This window comes from Rhinatrema bivittatum, chromosome 1 (genome assembly GCF_901001135.1).
Source record: "Rhinatrema bivittatum chromosome 1, aRhiBiv1.1, whole genome shotgun sequence".
NCBI classification, from domain to species: Eukaryota; Metazoa; Chordata; class Amphibia; order Gymnophiona; family Rhinatrematidae; genus Rhinatrema; species Rhinatrema bivittatum.
The window spans coordinates 792,203,215-792,223,593 of record NC_042615.1 but is presented as its reverse complement, the minus strand read 5'-3'; the positions used below and the strand labels follow the sequence as shown (position 1 = coordinate 792,223,593).

Sequence of the window (20,379 nt, the reverse complement as noted above, 5' to 3'; positions counted from 1 at the left end):
AAGGGGTAGTGGGAAGCAGGGAAAGAAAGACAGTACATGAGATGGTGGATGGGTCAGGGAGAAGTAGTGATGGGGGAGGGGATGAACAGGGAGAAGAAGACCTATATTGGGTAATGGTGAGGCATAGGAAGAAGGAAACCTACATCGGGAAGTATCGGGGGAGGAAGAGACTATATATGGAGTGGGGTAGTAGGGGGTGGGGGATAGGGAGAGTAAGAATGAGAGGAGATTTCAGATGGGGGTATGAAGCAGGAGAAAGGAGGACCCAGGAGGATGAGATAGGAGAAGGAGAGAAAATGGTTGCGGGAAAACTGGAGAGAATATCTGGCGACATGGAGAAAGGGGAGAGAATGGATGGAGGGAGGGAAAAGGGGGGAAAATGCCTGGAGGTGCAAAGTGGGAGATAAAATACCTTGAGATCAAGGAGAAAGAGGAAGAATGCCTGGGGGGGGGGGCAAAATGGAAGAGAGAATGTGTGGAGAGAGGGGAGAGAATCTCTGGAGGAGGTAAGGGTCACCATAACAGTATTTGCCCAAGGTTTCATTTACCTAGAACCAGCTCTGATCCTCTCTTTTGCTGATCACATTAATTTTGAGTGTTGATTCATGGAATAGACCTAAAAAATCATTTTTAATGAAATGATTAATTTGTTGAAATGCAGTATTGTTTTGGAAGAGGTGTTTGCAAGAAGAGCAAGCCATCATCATAAATCATTTTTAATGAAATGATTAATTTGTTGAAATGCAGTATTGTTTTGGAAGAGGTGTTTGCAAGAAGAGCAAGCCATCATCGATGTCATATACTTGGATTTCAGCAAAGCTTTTGATACGGTTCCGCACAGGAGACTGGTGAATAAAACAAGAAGCTTGGGAGTGAGTGACAAGGTGGTGACCTGGATTGCAAATTGGTTGACGGACAGAAGACAATGTGTGATGGTAAACGGAACCTTCTCTGAAGAGAGAGCGGTTTTAAGTGGTGTACCGCAAGGATCGGTGTTGGGACCGGTCCTGTTCAATATCTTTGTGAGCGACATTGCAGACGGGATAGAAGGTAAGGTTTGTCTTTTTGCGGATGACACTAAGATCTGCAACAGAGTGGACACGCCGGAAGGAGTGGAGAGAATGAGACGGGATCTAAGGAAACTGGAAGAGTGGTCGAAGATATGGCAGCTGAGATTCAATGCCAAGAAGTGCAAAGTCATGCATATGGGGAGCGGAAATCCGAATGAACTGTATTCGATGGGGGGGGAAAGGCTGACGTGCACGGAGCAGCAGAGGGACCTTGGGGTGATAGTGTCTAATGATATGAAGTCTGCGAAACAATGCGACAAGGCGATAGCAAAAGCCAGAAGAATGCTGGGCTGCATAGAGAGAGGAATATCGAGTAAGAAAAGGGAAGTGATTATTCCCTTGTACAGGTCCTTGGTGAGGCCTCACCTGGAGTACTGTGTTCAGTTCTGGAGACCGTATCTACAAAAAGACAAAGACAAGATGGAAGCGGTACAGAGAAGGGCGACCAGGAAGGTGGAGGATCTTCATCGCATGACGTACGAGGAGAGATTGAAGAATCTAAATATGTACACCCTGGAGGAAAGGAGGAGCAGAGGTGATATGATACAGACTTTCAGATACTTGAAAGGTTTTAATGATCCAAAGGCAACGACAAACCTTTACCATAAGAAAAAAATCAGCAGAACCAGGGGTCACGATTTGAAGCTCCAGGGAGGAAGATTCAGAACCAATGTCAGGAAGTATTTCTTCACGGAGAGGGTGGTGGATGCCTGGAATGCCCTTCCGGAGGAAGTGGTGAAGACCAGAACTGTGAAGGACTTCAAAGGGGCGTGGGATAAACACTGTGGATCCATAAAGTCAAGAGGCCGCCAATGAAGAGTGGGTGACTCGCCAGAATGATGGCTACTGCCTGGAGACAATACCCTTAGTCAATAAACATACACATGGTTACTGTGACTCCAACATCACTCTAAGATTCAACAGCAAGAGGAAATGTGGAAAAAAGGATTTGCACTCACAATGACGGGAGTAGCTGGCTTGTTACGGCGGTTACTACCCCAAACCAAATATCCAGATTACTACCTCCACCTTCCTCTATTCCTGATGCCTTTCAACTAGCTTGATCACTCCATTCTTATACTTCACTTTCAATGCATATCCAGCATAGTTCTCTGCTTCAACAGCAGGGGAAAAGAAAAACTGTTACTTCACACATCCAGCAGAGCTCTCTGCTTAAACGGCAGGGGAGAAGAAAAAAGGGTTCGCACTCACAAAGCGGGGAGTAGCTGGCTTGTTACGGCGGTTACTACCCCAAACCAAATGTACCTGATACTTCACTCTCGACGCATATCCAGCATGGCTCTCTACTTCAACGGCATCGGAGAAAGACTGATACATCACGAATTTCCAGCATAGCTCTCTGCTTCAACGGCAGGGGAAAAGAAAAACTGATACTTCACGCATATCCAGCATATCTTCAACGGCAGGGGAGAAGAAAAAAGGATTCACACTCACAAAGCGGGGAGTAGCTGGCTTGTCACGGCGGTTACTACCCCAAACCAAATGTGCCTGATACTTCACTTTCGATGCATATCCAGCATAGCTCTCTGCTTCAACGGCAGGGGAGAAGAAAAAAACTGATACCTCACGCATATCCAGCATAGCTCCCTGCTTCAACGGCAGGGGAGAAGATAAACAACCAATAAGGGCTGTATAACATAATCTGGGTAAAAACAAATAAGCATGGGTGTAGCTTGCTTATTGCGGCGGTTACTACTCCTACTACCTCTAACTAATCAAGCTAGATATTTCACTTGGATGCAGCTCCTCCACCGCTCTCTACATTAATGGCGGGGGTGGAAGGGAATTAGAACCAAGAGCTAAGAGAAACAGATAAGTATGGGAGAAGAAATGAGGGAAGCTTGCTGGGCAGACTGGATGGGCCATTTGGTCTTCTTCTGCCGTCATTTCTATGTTTCTATGTTTCTATGTGAATTTTCAAAAGTTGTGCATGTAAAACATAGTGAAAATATGCTATTTTTAAAAACACAACTTGCATGCGTAAATCAGAGTCTGTGTGAAAATTTGCATGTGTGAAAAAAAAGGGCAGGCCAGGGGCATTCTGGGGAGAGGCCAACATTTACGCAAGTAAGTTGCTATTTTACAGTCTACCAGAGAGATGTGCATAAGTCTTTTACTTGTGTATTTTTACCCCTGGTCATTAACTGGGAAGAGAATCTGGGAGAAATGGGGGGACTTCAGGCTGAAGAGCCAGGAGGGTCTTCATAAGCTGCAGATGGACTGGGCAAACCAGTAGACTAATTGGTAATACTGGTTATTTCATTGCCATGCACGTTAGAAAATCCCCTGATTTACGCATGTAAAAATGGACTTACGGGAAGGGGGTTAATTGCATCTAATTAACGCAAGTAAAATCTACTCATGTATCCCTTTGAGATTTGAAGTACAACTACGTGGTTATATCATTTGCGACTTATCTGGCTAAGTAGTGCCTTTGCCGTTACTTGGATGGCCAGATTTGAACTTATCTGGATAAGTAACGCTTTTTATTTAGGGTTATCCGGCTATCTTACATACCTGGATAAGTCCGATAAGCGCTACTTAGACGGACAAGTAGCACTTTTCAGACGTATCCGACTAAGGGCCACTACATAGCCACATAAGAACATAAGAAAATGCCATACTGGGTCAGACCAAGGGTCCATCAAGCCCAGCATCCTGTGTCCAACAGTGGCCAATCCAGGCCATAAGAACCTGGCAAGTACCCAAAAACTAAGTCTATTCCATGTAACCATTGCTAATGGCAGTGGCTATTCTCTAGGTGAACTTAATAGCAGGTAATGGACTTCTCCTCCAAGAACTTATCCGGATAAGTGCTGCTACTTTTCCAGATAAGTCCAATCTTGTGCGGCTCGAGGTGTTTATGTACGTGAGCATCTGTGCGCACGTGCACTTGTATTTTATAAACCGCGCATATCGTATCCACGCAGGTTACAAAACAGTGTAGCGACTTTGCGTGCGCCACAGAACATGCATGAACAGGCGCACGGTGAGAAGTTTTGAAAGTTATCCTCCATGTGTATTTGCGTAAGTATGCATGAATCCATACCCTTCTCTCCTTCTGCATGCGAGAGTGGGTATGAATGCATAGCTGACAAGATAGTGAGTAAAGTACAGTAGAGAAAAATGGACAAGGCAACGAGTTTTTGTATCTGGGCCTGATTTACTTAGGTTCTCCCCCCCCCCCCTTTCCATTCTGTATGTACCGTAAAAAAGCTTAATAACTCAGCCCCCTGCTTTGTAATGTATTCAGTTGAATGGAATTTTCCCTCATGAATATTCATTACGGGGCTGACATCTTATTTTTGTAGCCAGTTAGTCACACTCATGAAATACGGAAGGGAAATGTCCAAATTAGCCAATCCTTCTGAAATCACAGAGATACACGGCCAGTCTATGGTCATAAAAATAGTATGAATTGACCCCATGTGTATGGAAATTTATATATTGTCTTATATCCTGAAAATCTGATATACTTTACAAAAGTTAGACATTAATACAGTATATATATATATGTGAGATACGGCATGTCTACTTACTACTCATGAAGTGATGAAGTCATAATTTCTGATTTATTGAATGCGCGCTAAGGGGCGGATTTTAAGAGCCCTGCTCGCCTAAATCCGCCCAAATCCGGGCGGATTTAGGCGAGCAGGGCCCCAGGACTCGCGTAAGTCCCGGGGTTTTCGGAGGGGGCGTGTCGGGGGGCGGGCCCGAACCGCGCAGCATTTTCAGGGCGTGTCGGGAGCGTTCCGGGGGCGGGCCCAGGGGCGTGGCTACAACCCGGGGCGGCCCGGGGGCGTGGCCGCGCCCTCCGGACCCACCCCCAGATCGCGTCCCGGCGCGCTAGCGGCCCGCTGGCGCGCGGGGATTTACTTCTCCCTCCGGGAGGCGTAAATCCCCCAACAAAGGTAAGGGGGGGGTTTAGACAGGGCCGGGCAGGTGGGTTAGGTAGGGGAAGGGAGGGGAAGGTGAGGGGAGGGCAAAAGAAAGTTCCCTCCGAGGCCGCTCCGATTTCGGAGCGGCCTTGGAGGGAACGGGGGTAGGCTGCGCGGCTCGGCGCGCGCCGGCTATACGAAATCGATAGCCTTGTGCGCGCCGATCCCGGATTTCAGCGGCTATGCGCATATCTACTGAAATCCAGCGTACTTTTGTTGGCGCCTGGAGCGCCAACAAAAGTACGCCTATTCGCGGTTTTTGAAAATCTACCCCTAAGACTGCAGCCCTCCACCCTCACCCCAAATCCCAGCAATGGTTAATAGGAATACTGTGAAGGCTCCCTTTTCCTGCGGCAGTGCAGGGCTACATTCTGCAGCTGCAGCGGTGGCTTGACAGCACTGCGACACACATTCTGACGCTCCTTGCATATTTACAATAATCTGCATGCAATTTACATATTTAATATGCTAAAAAATGGATCCTGGAAAAATTGTTGACACTTTTTTGTTTTCTCTAAAATGTTACTTTACCATCCCGTATTGCAGACCTCACAATTGTTCTCGTTCCATTTTGTCTTTGTTTCTCCATTTCATTTCTTTCTCTCTTTTAACCTTTTCATTGTTCTTTCTCCTAGTCTCTTTCTTCATCTCTTCCCTCTCTCGACACTTGCTCCGCCCTTTCACTGTTTCTCCTCTCTTATCTTTGTAGGCCCTTCCCAGACTTTTTCTCCTTCCCCTTTTTAGTGTTATCCTTCTCCTCCATCTCTTTGGTTTGCTTCCTCCCTCTTCTCATTCCTCCCTCCCTTTATCTTTTTTCTCGTGTCCGCGTCCTCCTTCTTTACTCCCATTCTCATTTCTCATTCTTCTCTCCTTTCCCTCCCGTCAGCCATCCCTATGTTTTCTTATCCTTTTTCATTACTTTATATTTCTCTGTTGCCTTATCAGTGCCACTCACAATACATATTATACAATCAATAATACATTAGCATTAACAAACAAATTATATATTAATACAAACAGTAAACAATATCAGTATAAAATATATACACAGCAGATAGATGCCAACAATTGGTTAGCACTAATACATTTCTATGTGTCTGCTCTTAGGGATATATCCCCCTATATCAACACTAGCTCCCCCAGTACTACACCAGTCTTCTGTTATTGCCTCTCTCCTGGCCATGTGTAAATCTTTTTCTTTCCCCCATGGGCCAGATGTGCTGGCAGTAGAAGGGAAGGTTTGCAGCTGTTGCTGCAGGAGACATTCAGGAGGCAGCTTGGCCCACACTTGCGTCAAAGAGAGATTGTGACTCACATCAGCATCAGATGGAGAAGGAGGCAGCAGCACTGTCACCAAAGGGGAGGGAAGAAACAGCTTACGTCAACACAGGAGGAAGAGAGGTAGTGACATGCATCAGTCGGCAGTAAAAAGATGGCAGTTCACAACAGCTGAGGGAGGTGCCTCATTTCAGAGAGGGAAAGAAGGCAGTATTAGCAGCTCACATCAACATCAACTGGAAAAAGAAATAAGGCAGTGGGAGCTCATAGTGACATTGGCTGGAAGAGAGAGAAGGCTGTGGCTCACACTAGCGGTGGCAGCAACCTCACCTCAAGCGGCTGGAGAGAGGGAGATGGGATGGGCCACAGGCCACTAAGTTTACCCTTGACTCTATGGCAAAGACTAGATCCAGTGGTAAAGGGCGCATTCTGTGTCGGAAAACTGAGCCCCTGCACGTTGTTAATAGTGTACAGCAAAAAACAGGAGCCTGCTTTGGCCAGCTCTGGTCCTCAAGAGCCATGAATATGCATCAGATAGAGTTGTATACAGTGGAAGCCTGAAGCTGAAACCAAGCCTGTTTGTGGCTCTTGAGGACTGGAGTGATCCACCCCTGCAGTACACAGTTGAAAATTATTTATCCTGTTAAATTTTGCTTCATTTAGCATTTTTGCTGTTGGTAAGGGTGTTTAATTTAGGATTCATTGATAATTTCACTACTTATTATTATATGAATATATTATGTGTTAGAATACATTATCACTTTTTTTTATCCTTATTGTTCACTGCTATACGCATAATAGATCATGAGTTTAGATTTTGTTGAATTGTGTAGTAGGTGCAAAAATGTATTGATGCAGAGCTTTTTTGGCATTTAACTATGTTAAATTTACTGAGTAAAAGAGTGTTACTATATACACAAAATTGCAGGATATCATTTGCAGAAGTTTCCATTAACTTGTTTCATTATTATGGTGCCAAGGATGGCCTACAAAAATTCATAATTGTTCTATCATTATCACATGGTTATAGCTTACATAATAACATAGTTACATAATTGACTGAGTTAAAAGATGATCTTAGGTCTACCTGTAACCAACTTAGTAATTTTGAAAAATTGGCCCAGGATTAAAAAAAAAGAAAAGAAATGTTATGAAGATAAATGATTGCCTTGCATTAGCTTTGTTGTTGGGATCAAATAACTTATATCAGTTTTCTTTTTCACAGGTTCATGACAGACCACAAAAACATTCTGCGCTTCACTATGACCCTGACCTCCAAAAAGACTTCACCAGTGACACCTTAAAACCAAAGCACCAGCAGAAAAACAGCCAGCATCATCTTGACTGGTCAGCCAACTCAGATACTTTATCCACTGCCCAAATCAACCAGGAAGCAGCCAATATAATCAAGAATCCAATACCTGAATTATCTGGTTCATTTACCAAGTTGCAAACAAAGAAATCTGGAGGGGGCAGCACATGGAGTCAGATATCTACCAATAACAAAGAGCTTGCACCTTGTAGTACTGTTTCATCACCAAATATTATCACTGTAACATCAGAACAGAGCAATCAACTCGAATGTAATGGGCTTTCGACTCTAGGTAACCAAGAAGGACAGAAGGAGCCCCCTGATCCACCTGCTGGAAATATAAAGAAGAAGTCTAACAAAAAAGACTTCAACCAAACAGTCATAAACACAGATTTAGACTGGATTAAAAGTGCACAAAAAGTGCTTGAGACCATAGCGCATGATACCACAGAGAGAAAGAAGGAATCTTATTCAACAGATAACACTTTGGAGACATTGACCACTAGGCAAAATGTAAGCTCTGTAAATGGTTCAGAAAATGATTCAAGTCATGTACGAATCACTATCCCAATAAATACTTCAACTGTAGAGTCACCTGGCCATAAAAGAAAAAAAAGGCAGTCTTCCAAGGCTAATGTAGATAAAACTATCCAGGAGAAAATCCTGCCTCCCGGACTACAAATGAGCACTGAACTAGGTAATAGGATGACCTTACATCCAGAAGGGAACAAAAAAGATCTTAGAGCCATAAAGCAGAGTAAATCTGTCGAGAATGAATCTCCATCCAAAACTCTTGAAAGCAATAGAAATGCTAGCAAATCTCTCCTAAACAATGTTACTAGACTACGGAAGTCAGCATCTCTGCTGACAGCTCTAGCATCAACAGACCTTTCTGCATCCAATAAAGTATCTGAAATAGAGCACCCCAAATTGGCAGCTAAGCGGAGATGGACTTGCGGTAAGCCTAAAACCACTAGCATTCTCCAAGAGAGCTCTGTTATAACAGCTGAGAAACTGGTGGTAGAGCCTCCTTCAGCCTATCCCATAACACCAGCCAGTCCATTGTATACCAATACAGACAGCCTTACAGTGATTACACCAGTCAAGAAAAAAAGGGGGCGACCAAAGAAACAGCCTTTACTGACTGTGGAAACCATTCATGAGGGAACATCCACCAGCCCGGTGAGCCCAATCAATCGAGAGTTTCCTGGCACAAATAAAAGAAAAGGGAATCGGAGTCTTGCAACTCTGCCCCAGGTGGTACCAGTGGAAGACAAGTCCATAAGCGAGATAAAGTTTCACAAAAAAGTTGGAAAGCTTGGTGTATTAGACAAAAAAACCATCAAAACTATAAACAAGATGAAAACCCTCAAGAGAAAGAATATTTTAAACCAAATTCTGTCTTGCTCCAGCAACACAGCCTTGAAGTCGAAAACACAGCCACAATCAAATGCAGTGGCAACTGTGACAACAACAATTGATGCTAGATTAGGGAAGCAGATCAATGTCAGTAAGAGGGGAACTATCTACATTGGCAAAAAACGAGGTAGAAAGCCAAGAGCAGAGCAGCAGCCTCAACTGGAAGAACCTAAGACAGCCATTAAGCAGTCAAGGCCTGTTTCTAACCAGCCAGAAATCCCAGCAGTGCCTTCCAACTTGCAGTCACTTGTGGCATCTTCACCAGCAGCTATTCATTCTGTTACAGCACAGTTAGTGGGGTCTAATGGAAACCTTAGTCCTGCTAGTACTGATACCAATTTTTCAGAATTAAAAACTATGCCAAATCTTCAGCCCATTAGTGCTCTTCCTACAAAAACCCATAAAGGACTACACAGTAGTACTTGGAAGCTGTCTCCACCCAGATTAATGGCTAATTCACCTTCCCATCTGTGTGAGGTAGGCTCTTTAAAGGAAGTTACATTGTCACCAGTAAGTGAGTCTCACAGTGAGGAAACGATACCTAGTGACAGTGGAATTGGTACCGATAATAACAGCACTTCTGATCAGGCAGAAAAAAGTTCTGAATCACGCAGGAGATATTCTTTTGATTTCTGTACCCTGGATAATCCAGAGGTTATACCGTCTGACACCAGCACAAAGAGCAAACATGGTCACCTGCAGAAACATCTCATTGTGGACAACTTTCTCTCTCATGAAAATGTTAAAAAGCCAAAGCACAAAAGGAAAAGAAAAAGTCTGCAGAACAGAGATGATCTCCAGTTTCTTGCAGACCTTGAGGAACTAATCAACAAGTTTCAAGTATTTAGAATTTCCCATAGAAACTATACGTTTTACCATGAAAATCCATATCCCAGCATCTTCCGAATAAATTTTGATCACTATTACCCTGTGCCATATATTCAGTATGACCCATTGCTCTATCTTCGCAGGACCTCTGACACAAAGTCTAAGAAAAAGCGTGGTAGACCTGCCAAAACCAATGACACCATGACAAAGGTGCCTTTTTTACAAGGGTTTGGATACCCTATTCCCAGTGGGAGTTACTATGCACCCTATGGAATGCCTTACACATCTATGCCTATGATGAATCTTGGTTATTATGGTCAGTATCCTGCTCCTCTCTATCTGTCTCACACGCTAGGAGCAGCTTCTCCATTTATGAGGCCTACGGTACCTCCGCCCCAGTTTCATGCAGGCTCCCATATGAAGATGTCTGCTACTGCTAAGCATAAAACAAAACACGGCGTGCATCTGCAAACACCTGTGGGGATGGCTCTAGGAGACATGCAGACATCTTTGGCTCCTGCAAAAGTTGGAGGAACCAGTCTGTCCAGTGGCCGCCTTCACAAAAGGAAGCATAAACATAAGCACAAGCATAAGGACGATCGGGGACTAGGAAGTCATGAAGACTTTGCTGGTCTTTTTGCTGGGAAGACCACGGGTTTCTCCGGGCATATAATGAGCGAGAAGCTGACCAGTTTGGACAAAGACCTGTCCTTGCTAAATGAGAAAAGCAAGCATAAAGAGAAGCAGAAGCACCAGCATTGTGAAGCTGGACACAAAGGCTCAAAGAATCATTTTGAGATGGATACTCTGACTACCTTGTCACTTTCCGATAGCCAGCAGTGGATGCAAATGAAAGATAAGTCCGACTTAAGCAATGAAGTTGCAGAGTCCTGCTTGAAGAGATACTCAGGCAATCCCGAGGGCTGTGCAAGGCCAGATTCTTTGGACATGTTTGGGGAAATGAATGCGACAAGTGATAAGAGAGACTGTGATGGTAATGGAAGTAAAAGAAGGAACTTTGAAGGTTTTGGTACATATAGAGAAAAGGACATTCAAGCATTCAGAGTGAATAAAAGGGACAGAAGTACCTGTGATTCTGCAGCATCTTCTGGTAAGGTTAATATTTCCATACTATTACAGAAGGACTTGTTTTATAAAACAAACTTAAGGACCCTATTTACTAAGCATTTGTCTCATAGGCACAAAATCAAGTCAATTTTAAATGGGCTACACGCGGGGCCAGACCTTACGCGCACTGCGAGCATTTTACAATGGACCCAGCCACGCGCGTAAACCCCGGTACGTACCGAAGTGCCAGGCCTCTCCAAAGAGGTGGTCTTGGGGGGGGCGGGGTCTGGGCCGGTCGGGCCAGGACAGCACCATTTGATGTTGTCCCAGGGAAGCGTGTGCTGGCAGCCGGCCAGCACACGGAGATTACTTCTACTTCAGAGGAGCAATAAGTACCACAATAAAAAATTTGGGGATAGTTAGGTTAGGTTTAGGGGGCGTGGAAGAGAGGGGAAGGTTAGGTAGGAGGTAGGGAAGTTTCCTCCCAGTCCGTTCTTTTATTGGAGCGGACTGGGAGGGAACTGGGGGAGGCCCGATTGTGTCGCCGTGTGTATTTTGTGAAAATCCCCGCCACGCACACCGCCCGCACATGCGCATGGATTTTAAAATCCAGTGCGCATGTGCGAGCAGCCATCGAATTTTATAACATGCGCGCGCATGTTATAAAATCGGCGCTCGCCTTTTAAAATTGATCACAATGAGAGAAAATCTTTAGTAAACAGGTTCCTAAATGTTGAACGATAACTTTTGTGTTTTTCTTTAAAATGCAAGTCTTGCTTTGCAACCAGATAAAATATGTTAAATTATCTGATAGCACTTTATGAAATTATATTCTCGTTTTCTTAACTATTTACAGTTCATATTGGTAACCTCCCTGCAAATTTCTACAAAAATCTATGAGAAATGTACAAAAAACAACAGCATCACCTACAGTATAGATGCTTACAGATTGCCCACAGGTGGCCAGTAAGAACGTGCAGCTTTTTAATGGGTTTTTTGCTGTAACTGAGCTTGGAAGGCTTATTAAAGCAGGATTTCATTGAAAAAAAAACCCAAAAAAAAACATAGCGTAATTCTAATGCCCTTGCAGAGACACTTCAGCTGCATATTGTTAGTAACAAATTTCAGTTTACTTCAAGAGTATTGAGTATTGCATAGATTTCTGCAATAGAAAAATCACTACAGAGTCTTCGAAAAAAAGAAAAAATGAAGACCATCCATTTCAAACCAGTCTTCTTCTAACAGATATTGTGTATGCTCCCTTAACCTAGCTGACTACATTACTGTTCTATCTCATTCTGCTTTATGCTTTTGCATCTCTGGAAAGCAGAACACTGTATGAAATTTCACTTTCTGCCACATAGGGGAAATGGGAAAGGATGATGACACAAAGATTATAGCTGTTTTAAAAAAATGGCATGTCTTAATTATAATTTAATTTTTCTTTAAAGGGTTCTTTTTGTTGAAATAAGAGATACCACAATGAAATAAGTTTTTTTTGTCAAAGAAAATTAATAGAATTAGCACAATTACTGGTCTTATGACTAGCTTTTATATTCATTTAATTTGGAATTAGAAACCCAGTTGACTTTTCCAGTGCTTTATGTGCTCACTATTAATTAAAAATGTCAGTAAAAATTCAATTACACTTAAAAGGGCTTTACACGTTTAACTAGGAGAGAGATGTTCTATTTAGTATCTGTGTGGAATCAAGTAAAAGTGATATTAAAAAAGAACTGTCTGAACTATACAAGTGGTATTGCCTGAAGTGAAGCTGCAATGCAGGCCTAATTCAGATTTCTAACCCAATATTTGAACCACAGTGTCAAATGCATTTGGTGAAATATAGAGGCAATTTGTTTCATACCGTCAACACAATAATTGATATATTAGTTGCACACCTGTGCTGTAATGCAGAAAACCTGAGTGTTTGAGTTCTCGTACCAAAATCTGCTGGGCCCAGAACTGGCTTTCAGTTACTGAAGCATTGATAGCTTGGCTGACAGAGGTGCCTTTGCCATGCCTCTTCAATTTATGTGTTTATCATGATATTAAATCTCAGCGCAAATGTTTGTCTTTAAACCTTGGGTTCCTTGCTGCTAAACCAGATATGTTACAAAGTTTGAACCAGAATCACCTCTTTAGAATTCTTCTTCAGTCTCCTGAAAATACCTAATTGGCAACACCGAGTATGAAGATTGTTTAAAATAAATCTATTTGTTACACCTTTTGGAAATTGAATTTTTAAATTGAATCTTAAAAAGACTGTTCAACCTTTCAACACTGAACAGTTGAGTTTGGTATCACAGAGAGATTCCTATGCCAGAAATGATATTCAAAGGTGATATTCACTGGAACTGAAACACATTTCAATGTGAAAACAACAAGAGTGATACACAAAAAACAAATAGATATTAAAATACAATAAAAATATTTTAAAATATGTAATAAAAATTACAAATTTAATATCAATAAAAGTATATTTACAATAAAATCAAATTTAAAATTGATTGTCCTTATTCCCTATCAATAAGGACAATCAAATATATAATCACCCCTGAAGCACATATCTTGTCAAAACATGGCCATGTCGGGTGTATTGGATTCATCATTGTGCTAATTTTAATTTTGATTTTATTATAAATATTCTTTTATTGATATTACATTTGTAATATGTTATCACACATTTATAAATATATATTTTTTTTATTTTATTATCTATTTGTTTTTTTTTTGTACCACTCGTTATTTTCATATTTATTGGTATGGTTCACCTACCTCTATTTCATTTTCTTGCTTTACAAATTTCAGTGTACCTGGAAGATGTAATTGAGAAACTAAAAAGTAGCAAATCACCTGGACCAGATGGTATGCATCCCAGATTGTTGAAAGAACTGAAAAATGACATTGCATCCTGCTATTGGTAATTTGTAAACTATCATGAAGACTGTTGCCATGTAATGGCAATTTTTTAAAAGGGATGCAGAGGTGAAACAGAAAACTACAGACCAATGAGACTGACGTCTGTGCCAGACAAAATGGTAAAAACTATCATAAACAACAAAATTACTGAACATATACAGGCTGATACAGTACAGTGCGCTCCGGCAGAGCGCACTGTTAACCCGCGAGTGGATGCGTGTTTTCGACGCACAAGCATTACCCCTTATTCAGTAAGGGGTCGAAAACGCGTGTCCAACCCCCCTCCCCCACCCGAGCCTAATAGCGCCCGCAACATGCAAATGCATGTTGATGGCCCTATTAGGTATTCCCGCACGATTCAGAAAGGAAAATGTGCAGCCAAGCCGCACATTTTACTTTCAGAAATTAGCACTTACCCAAAGGTAGGCGCTAATTTCTCCGGGGACCGGGAAAGTGCTCATGGCAATATTAAGTCAGAGGTCCCGAAAGTTACAAAAAGTTAAAAAAATAAAAATAAAAATTTGAAGTCGGCTTGCGGGTTGAAAACCGGACGCTCAATGTTGCTGGCGTCCGGTTTCCGAACCCGTGGCTGTCAGCGAGCTTGAGAACTGACGCCGGCAAAATTGAGCGTCGGCTGTCAAACCTGCTGACAGCCACCGCTCCTGTCCAAAAAGAGGCACTAGGGAAGTGCTAGTGTCCCTTGCGCCTCTTTTTACCGCCGACCCTGTATCGGCCTGTATCGGCCCGTAAGATAGGCATAAATAAATGGGACAAAGCTGACATGGATTTAGCCAAGGCAAGTCTTGCCTCACCAATCTGCTACATTTTTTGAGGGCCTAAATAAATATGTTGATAAAGGGTTGTCAGTTGATGTAGTGTATCTGGATTTCAGAAAGCATTTGATAAAGTCTCTCATGAGACACTTAGGAACATAAAAAGTTATGGGATAGTGGGCAGTGTCCTATTGTGGATTGGAAAGTGGTTAAAAGATAAAAAACAGACAGTAGGGCTAAATGATAAATTTTCTCAGTGGAGAATGGTTAAGACTGGCATGCACCAGGGATCTATCTAGTCCAAGACCACTGCTTTTTAATGTATTAATAAATGACCTGAAAATGGGAACGAGTAAGGTGATCAAATCTGCCAATGTCACAATATTATTCAAAGTTGTTAAATCACAAAAGGATTGTGAGAAATTGCAAGAGGACTTTGCAAAACTGGGAGATTGGGCATACAAATTGAAAATTAAATTCAATATGGACAAGTGAAAAGTGATGCACTTAAGGAAGAGTAACCCAGATTATAGCTATACAATACAAGATTCCACAGCCATCATTCAAGAAAATAATCTAGGTGTATTCTTTAATAATGTATTGAAATCTGCTCAATGTGCAGCAGCAGCCAAGAAAGCAAATAGAATGCTAGGAATTATTAGAAAGGATTGGAGAATAAAATAGAGAATTTTATAATGCTCTGTATCACTCCATGGTGCAACATCATCTTGAGTGTTGTATACAGTTCTGGTCACCACATCTCAAAAAAGATATCAGAATTAGAAAAGGTTCAGAGAAAGGTGAGCAAAATGATAAAGGAATGGAACGATTCCCCTATGAGGAAAGGCTAAAGAGGTTAGGACTCTTCAACTTTCATAAAAGATGGCTGAGAGGAGATATAAGAGTCTATAAAATAATGAATGGAGTGGAATGAAATGAATAAATGTAAATCAGTTTTCTACTCTGTCAAAAGTGCAAAGACTAGGAGACACACAATGAAGTTACTAAGTTGTACATTTAAAACTAATAAACATTTTTTTTTTACTGTATACATAATTAAGCTCTGGAATTCATTGCCGGAGGATGTGGTAAAAGCTGTTAGTGTAATTGGGGTAGATTTTTAAAAAAAGCGCGATCACGTACTTTTGTTTGCGCAGCAGGCGCAAATAAAAGTACGCTGGATTTTGTAAGATACGCGCATAGCCGCGCGTATCCTCTAAAATCCTGGATCGGCGCGCGCAAGACTGCCGATTTTGGGCAGCCTGGGCGCGCCGAGCCACGCAGCCTGCCTCCGTTCCAGGGAGCTTCCTTTCGCCCTCCCCTCCCCTCCCTTCCCCTCCCTTCCCCTCCCTTCCCCTACCTAACCCACCCCCCTGGCCCTATCTAAACCCCCCCCTTACCTTTGTCCCTAGATTTACGCCTGCGAGAAGCAGACATAAATCTAAGCGCGCCAGCGGACTGCTGGCGCGCCGTCTTCCGACCCGGGGGCTGGTCCGGAGGCCTTGACCATGCCCCGCCCCCAAAACGCCCCGCCCCGCCCCCGAAGCGCCACGTCATCCGGTCCCGCCCCCGACACGCCCCCTTCGAAAAACCCTGGGACCTGTGCGCGCCAGCGGCCTATGGAAAATAGGCGTGCCGGCACGCGAGCAGGGCTTTTAAAATCCACCCGATTGTGTTTAAGAAAGTTTTGGACAAGCTTTTGGAGGAAAAGTTCTTAAACCATTATTAAGATGGAGTTACACAAATCCACTGCTTATTCCTGGGATAAGCAGCATGGAATCGATCTACTCTTTGGGATTCTGCCAGGTACTTGTAACTTGGATTGGTCACTGTTGGAAACAGGATACTGGGCTTGATGGATCTTGGTATGGAAAACCTTATGTTTTTATCCTAATGGGCTCTGTTTATAATTTATGTGCCCCGAAAAACCCTACAATTTAAAACAAAAAAAAATTACAGTATGCCTGTGTTTCAAATAATGTGGCTTATTGTTTTAGTACTCAGATAAAAATGTTCTGTATGAATTCCTAGACAGAGTGAGCTTAATTCCTGCTGGGCATTAATCCATCTTAGAAAACTGCCATTCATCAGGTAAATAATAACCAGGAGGAAACCATCTGGAGGTGACTACATGGATCTATTGTAGGGTAGAAGTTATTTTCAGCTCCATATGGGATATTTTTCCAATGAACATAGTCCAAACCATAATGAATTAAATTCTCTATGTATTTGCTTCCCATGGAGGATGCAGTTCGAGACATGCAATTTTAAAGTATTAAAAATAGATAACAAGAATGCAAATAGATACCAAGAATGCAAATATGAACTATAGATTTTTAACATTTTTAACTAGCTTCCCAGCACTCCCAGTGACACTGAATGTGAAACCGGTTACAGAAGAAATAAAGTACTGTTCGTCCCTCCCGACGCAGCCTCGCAGCAAAACACGGGTCCGTGTTGGGGGACCCGCTTTAAATTATATTCTGTTAAAACACTGTGGAGTTGCCGTTTCAAAAGAATACAATTCCTCACTCAAAATTATGTGTGGACATTGAATTTACTCTGTACATTCTCCTGATTTATTTAGCTTCCAACTTACACATTTTAATTATATTATGAGGCTTTTTTCATATTTACAACTCCCATTTTAGGTCTTAATATATAGTTCACAATAAAGGAATCCTGCAGAAACTGTATCCATTCATAAGAACATAAGAACATGCCATACTGGGTCAGACCAAGGGTCCATCAAGCCCAGCATCCTGTTTCCAACAGTGGCCAAGAACCTGGCAAGTACTCAAAAACTATGTCTATTTCATGTTACCGTTGTTAGTAATAGCAGTGGCTATTTTCTAAGTCAACTTAATTAATAGCAGGTAATGGACTTCTCCTCCAAGAACTTATCCAATCCTTTTTTAAACCCAGCTACACTAACTGCACTAGCCACATCCTCTGGCAACAAATTCCAGAGTTTGTGCGTTGAGTGAAAAATACTTTTTTCCGATTAGTTTTAAATGTGCCCATGCTAACTTCATGGAGTGCCCCCTAGTCTTTCTATTATCCGAAAGACTAAATAACCAATTCACATCTACCCGTTCTAGACCTCTCATGATTTTAAATACCTCTATCATATCCCCTCTCAGCCGTCTCTTCTCCAAGCTGAAAAGTCCTAACCTCTTTAGTCTTTCCTCATAGGGGAGCTGTTCCATTCCCTTTATCATTTTGGTTGCCCTTCTCTGTACCTTCTCCATCGCAATTATACCTTTTTTTAGATGTGGCGACCAGAATTGTACACAGTATTCAAGGTGCGGTCTCACCATGGAGCGATACATAAGCATTATGACATTTTCCGTTTTATTCACCATTCCCTTTCTAATAATTCCTAACATTCTGTTTGCTTTTTTGACTGCCGCAGCACACTGGACCGACGATTTCAATGTGTTATCCACTATGACGCCTAGATCTCTTTCTTGGGTAGTAACACCTAATATGGAACCTAACATTGTGTAACTATAGCATGGGTTATTTTTCCCTATATGCATCACCTTATCCACATTAAATTTCATCTGCCATTTGGATGCCCAATTTTCCAGTCTCACAAATTAACAGTTAAAATTGTTTCAAGTGTTGTGCATGCTTCCAAACGGAGCCTGTGGTTTCAGAATGGAGTTATCCAATTCTGGTTTTACACAGTAATATTGTAGATGACAGCACAAAAAAAAAACCCCAGTTGGCCCACCCAGTCTGCCCAGTTACTCCTGTCCATACCGTCAAGGGTATACCCCAGCTGCCAGCCATAGAGCACAACTGCTGGTAGGATATCTCCTCTTCTGTCTTCCTCCTCCATTGTACTTCACCCTCCTGGGTAGCAGAGACCCCTTTTTTTAGTTCAAACCCAGCTCCCGTCTCTTCCCATGTCCATTCACAGGGTCCCACAATAATCCAACCATCACCAGTTTCAACCCTGCTGTTAATTGAACATCTGGTCTTCCAGGTTTCCATGCCTTTTCTGGATGGTATTCTGCTGCCATCACCAACCCATCACAAGAACCTGATTTACACAAGGAGCTTTGTAGCCGGTCACTGCCAGACAGATCCACTTATGAGAGCCTCTGCATTTCCCCTAGGACATCTGGGATTTTGTATTTGTAGCCTGCCAGCCAGCGAGACCCAGGTGTTAAATGTTTTACCCCCTTAAAATTGTTTTTTTCAATAACTGTCAAGGGCAACAATTCTGTTGTTGAACAAAAACATCTTATTTTCTCTTAACCAATCAGACACTGCTTGTAGGCATTGATTTAAACAGGAAACTGCTTCATCATGATTATTCCACAGAGGTGCCAAGATCTGTATATAGATAAATATTTCAAAACCATAATCTCAAACAGTTACCCGATGGAGCCAAAAAAGGATTGGGGGCAATGAGGCACCTTGTGGTATCCCCCATCTGGATTTCCTTATGGGTAGATTTACTGCCTTGCCAAAGCATAATTTGCTTTCTGTCAGTTAAACTCGAAAGCCATTTTAATTTGATTCCTCAAATGCTACTCCTTCACCATACTGCAACAAAGTTTTATGATCAACTAAATTAAAGGCTTTTGGTAGGTCTAATAGCACTAATAACCTTCCTAGGGATCATTTCTTCCATAACGGCTGTTAACATAAGAACATAAGAAATTGCCATACTGTGTCAGACCAAGGGTCCATCAGCCCTGCATCCTGTTTCCAACAGTGGCCAATCCAGGCCATAAGAACCTGGCAAGTACCCAAAAACTAAGTCTATTCCATGTTACTGTTGCTAGTAATAGCAGTAGCTATTTTTAAGTCAACTTAATTAATAGCAGGTAATTGACTTCTCCTCCAAGAGCTTATCTAATCCTTTTTTGAACCCAGCTACACTAACTGCAGTAACCACATCCTCTGGCAACAAATTCCAGAGCTTAATTGTGCGTTGAGTGAAAAGGAATTTTCTCCGATTAGTTTTAAATGTGCTACTTGCTTTCTCAATGGAGTGCCCCCAAGTCCTTCTATTATCTGAAAGAGTAAATAACCGATTCACATTTACCTGTTCTAGACCTCTCATGATTTTAAATACCTCTACCATGTCCCCCTCAGCTGTCTCTTCTCCAGGCTGAACAGCCCTAACCTCTTTAGTCTTTCCTCATAGGGGAGCTGTTTCATCTCCTTTATCATTTTGGTTGTCCTTCTCTTTAACTTCTCCATTGCACCTTTATCTTTTTTGAGATGCGGTGACCAGAATTGTACACAGTACTCAAGGTATGGTCTGACTATGGAGTGATACAGAGGCATTATGACATTTTCCGTTTTATTCACCAGTCCATTCCTAATAATTCCTAACATTCTGTTTGCTTTTTTGACTGCTGCAGCACACTGAGCTGATGATTTCAATGTGTTATTCACTATGACACCTAGATCTTTTTCCTGGGTGGTAGCTCCTAATATGGAACCTACCATCATGTAACTACAGCATGGATTATTTTTCCCTATATGCAATACCTTGCACTTATCCACATTAAATTTCATCTGCCAAAGTCCTCCTGCAATTTATCACAATCCGCTTGTGATTTAACTACTTTGAATAATTTTGTATCATCTGCAGATTTGATTACCTTACCTGTCACATTCCTTTCCAGATAATTTATAAATATATTGAAAAGCACTGATCCAAGTACAGATCCCTGAGGCACTCCACTGTTTACCCTTTTCCACTGAGAAAATTCACCATTTAA

At 42.2% G+C, this 20,379-nt stretch overlaps 1 protein-coding gene across 4 annotated transcripts in view; it reads left to right on the top strand.

Moving 5' to 3' along the window:
• The window catches only part of SETBP1 (SET binding protein 1), a 535,593-nt gene that overhangs the window by 360,857 nt on the left and 154,357 nt on the right, over positions 1-20,379 (top strand). For all 4 annotated transcript variants that reach the window (XM_029580975.1, XM_029580956.1, XM_029580966.1 and 1 more), the window contains one exon: positions 7,533-10,977. In XM_029580975.1, the coding sequence (XP_029436835.1) occupies positions 7,533-10,977 (3,445 nt within the window). The remainder of the gene's footprint in view (positions 1-7,532; positions 10,978-20,379) is intronic.